The sequence below is a fragment of the Echinops telfairi genome, unplaced genomic scaffold (genome assembly GCF_000313985.2).
Source record: "Echinops telfairi isolate 266 unplaced genomic scaffold, ASM31398v2 ScPeMD7_7424;HRSCAF=8462, whole genome shotgun sequence".
NCBI classification, from domain to species: Eukaryota; Metazoa; Chordata; class Mammalia; order Afrosoricida; family Tenrecidae; genus Echinops; species Echinops telfairi.
In genome coordinates, this window is record NW_022111324.1 from 50,984,260 (window position 1) to 50,993,233 (window position 8,974).

General features: G+C 50.9%; 1 protein-coding gene across 1 annotated transcript in view; it reads left to right on the forward strand.

Moving 5' to 3' along the window:
- Positions 1–27: 27 nt before the first annotated feature.
- MFSD4A (major facilitator superfamily domain containing 4A) overlaps positions 28–8,974 on the forward strand; it is a 48,348-nt gene continuing 39,401 nt past the window's right edge. Inside the window, exon 1 of the mRNA XM_004700115.2 lies at positions 28–260. Within this exon, the coding sequence (XP_004700172.1) occupies positions 31–260 (230 nt within the window). The 5' untranslated portion in view covers positions 28–30. The remainder of the gene's footprint in view (positions 261–8,974) is intronic.

The window sequence follows — 8,974 nt, forward strand, 5'->3', positions numbered from 1 at the left end:
CGGGGAGCCGGGAGCCCGGGAGCCGGAGCCATGGGCTGCGACGGGCGCGTGTCGGGAATGCTCCGTCGCCACCTGCAGCCCACGCTCACCTACTGGAGCGTCTTCTTCAGCTTCGGCCTGTGCATCGCCTTCCTGGGGCCCACGCTGCTGGACCTGCGCTGCCAGACGCACAGCTCGCTCGCGCGGGTCTCCTGGGTCTTCTTCTCGCAGCAGCTCTGCCTGCTGCTGGGCAGCATCTTCGGGGGCGTCTTCAAGAGGACGTGAGTGCCGGCCAGCGCCCCGCCCCGCCCCGCAGCCCCCCGCAGCCCCTGCGCCCACCTTGCCCAGCGCTGCCCGCTTCGCGCCCGCTCCAGCGGAAGGGCGGCCTCCCCACCCAGCTAGCTCTGTAGAGAAACGCTCCCGGGAGATTAAGCTGACTTCTGGGTTGTTTTATAAGGGTGGGGACTAACGAGGGGGAAGGCGTGTGACACTGTCCACTACAGATCCGTGAGGACGCACGTAGAAGCCCGTGCTTATTTCCATGATGGGGCAATCTGACACTGCCCTCCACTCACCTCCGAGAAAGGGGAGAACCCTCCTTCCGGAGTGGGGGGGCGGCGGGGGGCTTCTCCCACCTCGGGGAGAAGGGGGGAGTGATGGAACTGGCAAGAAGCGCTGAGTGCTTGGGGCTGCTAGTGGTCCCAGCTGCCAGGGCGGATCTGGGAGTGCAGTGGAAGGCCGGCGGTGGCAGTGACAGCCCCAGGACAGCGCTGGGTGCCAGAGCAGGCTTGCTGCTCCACAGAGCTTGCTGAGCCGGGCTCACCTGGGCAGTCAGCTGCAGGTCAGCGGATTCGGGCTTTCCCTTCCCCAGTGGCCACAAGGTTGGTGAACCCTGGGTGGTACAGGCTTAGCCGGGGCAGCTTTCTTGCATGGACCCCTGCCTGAAGACAGTCTTTCATCCTCTGAGACCGGCAGAATGTCCTGCAAGAGCCAGGTGGCAGGGGTGCAGGTGTCTTGCCCAGGTCTTGGTAAGGTGGCCCTCCATGCATGTGCCAGGTACCCCAACTGCTCCCTGCTGATGGTACTTCTCTCTGGCCTCTGCCCTGGCAGGGTACTGGGCTTCCCCTGGCACTGCCCCAGGATGCCCCTTTGTGTGCCTTTCTAGGCCCTCATTCTCTTGGCCCACATTGGACAGCGCAGCCCCTGGGAAGGCATTTTTGAAGGAAAGCTTCCATCTCTCCTCCTCCACAGCCTTTTTGGGAAGGCAGTCGGATTCACTCCCAGTGCAGATGGGAGAACAGAGACCCAGAGTGGGGGAGTTGATGAGGTGCAGCCAGAGGCTGATGCTCTGAATTCTCTAGTCCCCAGCTCCTGGCAAAGTGACTTTCAGAGTCACATGGATTTAGGCAGGTCTTAGGAAGAGAGACCACCATAGGGCCATCCCAGGGGACCTCTAAAGGGGCAGTCCTGGGCCGAGCCACAGGCTAGCTTTGGGGCTGACATTTCCTGTCTCCTTCCTGGAGGGCTCTGCCAAGGCCACTCAGACTCATAGTGTCCTGAGAGGACAGAGTAGGACTGCCCGGAAGTTCTCCAGAGGCGCATCTTTCCTCTTTCAGCATGGTTGGTGGGTTGAACCACTGACCTTGGGCTAGCAGCAGGGGGCGGGGCATGTAGCCTCTACACCATCAAGGCCCCTTCAGCGGTCTCCATGAGCATGGTTCCTCCTTCACTCTCTCCAAGTCCCTGCTGATGGGAGAGCAGTGTCGGGTTCATGTAGAACCCCACATCAAGCCACTCAAATTTGCAAAAACAATGCTCTGTAGGAAGGGAGCATCCCATTACCAGCAAGGTCAGCAGTTCAAAACCACCAGCTGCGTTTTGGGGAGAAAGATGGGGCTTTCTACTCCCATAAAGAGTGACAGTCTCAGAAATGCATGGGAAACATTCTACCCTGCCCTATGGGGTCACTAGGAGTTACCATCGACAGCATGGCAGTGAGTTTGAGTTTGTTTGGTCTCATGACCACACGTTTTATGAGCTGAACTCTCCCGGTTGCAGCACTGTCTTCCTGTGAACCAGTGATTTTGTGGGGTTGGTACAGGATTGTGCATTTTGTAGGAGGGGTTCAGCATATCTTCAGAAAGCCCAAGATTCCATTTTGCCCAGAGGTTTACAAGAAATGGAGAGACAGCCTCCAAATAGGAGGACCCCTGTCCCCACCCCCTAAAGTATTTTGACTTCTGAAAGCTCCCTTCCCTCCAAACTCTTTAAGGAATACAGGCAGTGCAGAGAACAGGCAGGGGGCCGAGGGCCAAGCAAAAGGACAGGCTGCCAAGCCTGGTTTTGTGGAGCCCTCTTAGGCACACACCTTACGGGGCCAACTCTTCCTGCTGGCGTAAGGTGAGCACCTCCCTGGGGCTCCTTACTCAACGGGGCGCTCTACCCCAGCCAGAGAGAGGACCCAGCCACAGGAAACCGGTGCAAGAAAGAAAACAGGCATGGCCACAATGCCAACTGTATATACACGCTCACTCTGTGCCTGCCGCTGTTCTCAGCACTGTACAGCTGTGGACCATGGGCTCATTTCGTTCTAAGAGCAGCCCTGCCCAGGAGGACTATGATTCTCATTTTATGCGTCCAGAAATGGCAGCACAGAGAGATTCGGCACTTTGCCCAGCTATTAAGAAGCCTCACTTATGTCGGTACCTGGGTATTTGTATCTACAGCCTGAGAGTCTGGACATGCCGCTTGCTTTATGCCTCGTCAGCTTCTGCTCTGCACATCAGGCACAGGCACGGATGGGCATCCCTGTGGTCCTCCTGGCATGAGTATCCCTGAGCCCCTACATGCCTGGGAAGGAAACCGGTGGGCCTCTGGGGCTTCCTCCTGAGATCTGAAGTTTCCCCCCATACACCCCATCCTAGCAGGGATTCAGGTGTAAATTCTGTAGCTCCATCCCCCACTTGCAAAGCACAATGCAAAGCAAAATGCCAATGCCTTGGGTTAAAGGCAGAGCCGACTTCCAGTGGAAATGGAAGCACAGATCAAGAGGTGCCTCTCATGTAGGCAGAGTCCAGTACCAGCTGGCCCATCCTAATCCCCCATACAAACTCACACGACCACACACACACACACACACACACACACACACACACCAGCACCTCTGCTCCTCAGGGCCTCACCACTTTGCAGTTAAAATGCTAATACCCTGGAAGTAGTTTTCAGCTTAAGTGATTACTCAGAAGAGTGAGCTAGGCTGCTTGCGGGTGAGGGGGTGGGGAATTGAAATCTGTGAGGGGCAGCTGTAGCAGGGCAGTTGGGTAGGGTGCACAATGACCGCATCCAAGAGGAGAGGGGGACAGCGCCTCTTTTTCTGGGATTCCTGCTCCGGCCCTGTCTCCTACTTGATCCAGTCTGAGGGCCCAGGCTGGACACCTCCAAAGAACCCCGCTTTGGAGGGAGAAGTCTTGGCAGGAGTCTTGGATGTGAAGGTGGATGCACTGTCTGCGCAGGGTAGAACCAGCTTGCTTTCTGCTGTGTCTCTCTGCCACTCTGTCAACCTCTGTGCCCGACAGCATAATCAGAGATCTTGGAGGCCACACATATAGGCCAAGAGGGGAAGGGTGCCATTAGCCTAAGAAGAATTGGAGTAGACTTTTCTTAGGGGGAAAAAAAAAAACTTTGCTTAACAAAAGCCGGAAAATCAGAAGAGAAAAAGAAAAAGCCACCGGTTGGCAAGGTGCATAGGTATGGCCTTTGTCAGAATGGAAGGGGGAAGGTGGTATTTAGAGAAGAGGTTAGGACATTTTTTCCTGGTGTACTGGGAACCTGTCTAACCACTCCATTATCAGCTGGGAGACCCCTTTATCTCCGAAGCATCAGGGTAAATAAACGGCTTTTACAGACTCAGCCTGGCATCAGCCCCGTGCCCAGGTACCTGGCAACAGAACAAATCCATCTCAATATGGACCGCAAAAGCCAAACCCATTGCTTTTAAGTGGATGCTGGCTCATGGTGACCCTGTGGGACAGAGTAGAATTGCCCCATAGGGTTTCTGAGGCTGCGGTCTTTATGGGAGCAGGTTGCCACATCTTTCTCTCGAGAAATGGCTGCTAGGTTCCAACTGATAACCTTCCCATGAGCCTTTTGTGCTCCTCAGAGTTGCCGGTAAGATTAAAAAAAAAAAATCTAACCTACTGCTTTCAGATTGATATCGACTCCTAGTGGCCCTACAGGACAGGGTAGGACTGCTCTATACGGTTTCTGAGACTGTAATTCTTTATGGGACAGAGAACCTCATCTTTCTCCCAAGGAAGGGCTGTTGAGGTCCGAACCACCAACTCTGAAATTAGCAGCCCAATGTTTTAACCCACTGCCCCTCCAGGCTCCTTCAGCGTTACCCTATGCCCCAGCTATGCCACCCAAGAGACCTAAAACTTGCACACAATCCACAAACTCGCACACAAACATTCCTAGCCGCATTATTTCTCATAGCCGCTCCTCCCCCACCCCCCCAAAAAAGAAGAAGAGACTAGCCCAAATGTCCATCAGCAGATGCATAGGGGCAGCAAAGTGGGACACAGCCATACAGAAGGAGGCTTAACGTGCTGCTACATGCGACCACACGGATGGACTTGAGCGCAGGCCACGTGAAAGATGCCGCAAAAGGCCACATCGCGTCCCATTCCATTTGTAGGCTGTGCTGAGAAGAGTCAATCCACAGACCCAGAAAGGAGGTCAGAGGTTGCGTGGGGCTGGCAGGGGAGTGGGAGGATAACGGGGACTGACAGCCAGTGAGAGCAGGGCCACAAGTACTGATCGAATGGGTTTGCACAGAGACACAGCCTACGCTTTCTCCGGCATTCTGTATCTGACTAAAGCATATCTTTTAAAGAAGTATTTGGAGAACGATACAAATTCAGAGCCAGTGTGAAAGAACACCAAGTGCTGAAGTCAACAAAAGATGCCCAAAGAACCGTCAGGGGCTACGCCGAGTGAGAATTCCCCATCGTTCAAAATCCACTGCCGTCAAGGCAATGCCGACTCAGACAACCGCCCCTGGGAGTTCTCCAGACCTTAAATCTTTATAGGAGCAGGTCTAGCCAGCCCCTGGGTTGTAACTGAGCAAGCCCCTCCTCCTATCCCAGCAGCTCAAGGGCAGCAAAAACAAGGCCAGGCCAAGGGGATCAAAGTTGTCTGAACCCTGGAGCTGAGAGAGGTCAGCATGTGCTCCAGGCTACGTGGCAAGCTGGCTGGGCAGGCAACTCCAGGCAGAGCCACAGAGAGGCTTGGGGTACAGAGGAGGAGGAGGACCCTGGGGAAAGTTGGGAGTTTGGGGCCTAGCTCCTTGCTCCCCTACCCCTCCTCTCCCTATTTACAGCTCCTGTGTGGAGCTGTTAATTAGTGACTTGGTCTTTTCTTGATAGGCTTTCCTGGGCTGTCCAGGCTGTTTCTGTGGGGCTCTCTGGGCCTTGGGGGAGTGGCCTTCTAAACTTGGTAGCCTAGTGGGTTACTTGCTGGGCTATTAATTGGAAATCACCAGCCACCCTGCTGGGGAAAGATGAGGCTTTCTCGGAAGCCCACAGGGGTAGCTCTCCATTGGCCTATAACGTCTCTATGAATCAGCATCAACTCAATGGCAGTGAGTTTTAAACCTTTAAATCCTGGTGTAGTGAGTTACATATTAGGCTGCTAACCACAAGGTCAGCAGTTAGAACTCACACCCCTTCTCTGAGTGACCTACCCCGGACCCCTGCAGTGATATTAGGGCGTTCAGGGCCAGCAGGGAGGGAAGAGCTTTGGGGATGGGGCTGCAAGGGGATGTGGAAGATCCCAGGGATCGAGCAAGGGATGAGCAAACATCGATTTGATCTTCTTCAGTCCTCACTACAGCCTCCTGAGACAGGCTTTCTTGTTCATTTTTTATAGCGGAGAACACTGAGGCTCAAAGGGGCTAAGACGAAGTAAGATACTTGCCCCAAGTCACATAGCTAGAGAGTAGCAGAAGTGGATCTACAAACTCCACTACATGCGCAATTTTCTCTTCTTCTTCTCCTCCTCCTCCTCCTCCTCCTCCTCCTCCTCTGCCTCCTCCTCCGCCTCCTCCTCTTCCTCTTACTCTCTCCCCCTTCATTTCGTTCTTTGTCTTCTTTTGTAGTAATACTTGTTGTTTTAGCTATTTATTATTAAGTAGGCGAGGGTTTATTGTCTCCCACTTCCCCCAAGTTAACATCCGGGACTCTCTAGCCTGCTGCTTCCTCTTCTCTCTCTCCACTCTCCCCAATCAAAGTCTACTTCTTTTAGTGTGAAAATCTCTCCTTGGAATTCTTAAACAGTGGTTTCATACAATATCTGCCCTTTTGTGCTTGACTAATTTCACTCAGCACAATGTCCCCCAGGTTCATCCTGTCATGAGGTGTTTCACAAACGCCTCCCCGTCCTTGCACATTCCACAGTGTTCCTCTGTGCGCGTGTGTACTGGTTTATCTGTCCGTCCTTCCACTCGTGGGCAGCTAGGTTGTTTCCTTCTTCTTGCTATTATGAACGGTACTTCGATGAACATGGGTGTGCATATATCTGCTTGTGCTGTGGGTCTGCTTTTCTTTGAGTGTTATAACAAGTAAAGAGAGGGCTGGTACGTCCATACTCAAATTTTTGAGGAAGCACCATTCCCTTCCACAGTGGGTGTACTGTTTGACAGCCCCACCAGCAGTGTGTGGGGACACTCACAATTTCCAACTACCCACCTTCCTGGAGAGGGCTCTTGTCTAGGCCATTTAGAGGATGCATTTATTTAATTCCTCCTCTGCAATAAAACTGGATAGCTTAAATACATGACTGTAGGTGGTTTTCTATCACTTTTCTCTCCACTTGTCGTACTGTGATGGCTTGTGTGCTACTGTGATGCTGGAAGCTATGCCACTCGTATTCAAACACCAGCAGTGTCACCTGTGGTAGACAAGTTTAAAAGGAGCGTTTAGACTAAGATAATCTAGGAAGGAGGACCTTCTGACCCACATCTGGAAAAAAAAAAAAAGGCCAGTGAAAATCATATAAATACCCAGTTTCCCTGAAAATAAGACAGTGTCTTATATTAATTTTTGCTCCCAGAGATGCACTAGGTCTTATTTTCAGGGGATGCCTTATTTTTCCATGAAGAAGAATACAGTACACATTTATTGTTTATTGTTTTATTAAAAGAGACCATGCACTTCCTGTCTGCTCCAGCTGCACTGCGGCCAACAGTGACCTGTGCGGCAGCGCCCGCTGCTACAGTCCAGAGTCCAGAGTTACGGTAGTTTCGGGAGGCCTTATTTTCGGGGGTGCCTTATATTTCAGCGAGAGACAAAACTGTAAGTAGGTCTTATTTTAGGGGGCATGTCTTATTTTCGGGGAAACAGAGTAGCAGTAGAACTTTGTCTGAGATTGTCTCCGAAGAGGAGCCGTCAGGCTAGAAGGAACTCAAAATGCAACTGAGGAAGAGCTGCCTTCTCAAAGTGGAGTCAACCAACGACATGGGTGGAACAGAGCGTTCAAGACCTTCCTTGCTGACGTGACACACGAAAAAATAAGGACTCGCTGCAAATACCTGTTAATATTCGGAACATTGAATGTAGAGAGTATGACTCTAGGATATCGGAAGCCATCACAAACAGAACGGAACACCTAAAGACCAAGACCTTCAGTGATAGTGAGCTGGAATGGACTGTAGTTGGGCACTTTCCGTTGGCAGGCGTATGGTTTACTCTGCCAAGAACGACCACTTCAAGAGGACTGCGTCACATGTATTGTCAGAGACCACAGTCCAAGATCTCTCTTTAAGTGAAGCACTGTCAGTGATCAGGGGAGTTAATATCCCTATGACCACAAGGAAGACCAGTGTACTACGAGCATAATTCAAATGTGCACATCCATCACTAACTTAACATGACGACGTTGTGGGTTTTTATACAACTTGTGTAGTCTGAAATGGATCAAACATGCACTTGAAAGGCATTGATCATTACCAATGATTGGAATGTACAAGCTGGAAACAAAGAAGGGTCAGTAGTTGGAAAAGATATCAATCGTCAGAAAATAGTGATAAGAAAAGAAGCTGTGGATCACAGGACAAAATTTTGCAGGACTAACCTCCTCATTGCAAAAGCCTTTTTTTTTTTTTCAACAACATAAATGATTTGCCTATAGAACTCTTAAGATGGAATATGCAGGACTTGAATAGACTGCGATTCTTCACACAGACGATGGGGAAGCTCAGTGTATCACTCAGCACCAGGGTGGGCCAAATGTGGAACAGGCCATCAACTGCACCTGTGCAAGTCCAAACGGACCCTGGAGAACCGGAAAGGACGCCCAGGAGAACCAGCCACACCTTGAGTCTATCCCACCTGAACTGAGAGACCATCTCAAGAACAGATCTGACGTCTCGACACAAATGACCAAAGACCAGACGAGTCGTGGAATTAGTACATCAAGGACATCCTGCCTGAAGAAAAGAAAGAACACAAAAAACAAAGGTCATTAAAAAGACCAAAGACGAAAAGACGAAAATGAATGTCAGAAGAGAAACTAAAACTTGCTCGGGAACAAAGTGAAAGGAAGAAATGATGACATAAAACACCTGAGCAGACGCCAACGGTTGGTTCCAGAAGATAAAGTTCTAGAAAATAAAATATTATTTAAAAAATGTGTAAAGGAGTTAGAAAACCGAAAAGAAGAATCAAACAAACCTGTTCTGCATAGCTCAGGCTGAAAGAATTGAAGAAAAACTTCCTACCTCAAGTTGCAATATTGAAGATTTCTATGGGTTAAATACTGAACAACAGAGAAAATAGCAAAAAGACGGAAAGAATACAGAGTCACTGTACCCAAAAGAATTGGTCAACCATCAACCATTTCGAGCGCTCATATAAAAATTATCATGGGGGGGGGCGGAAGGTAGTGGTTTTAACAAACCCAGGGACAAGGGAACAACAAGTGATCCAAAATCAGTGGC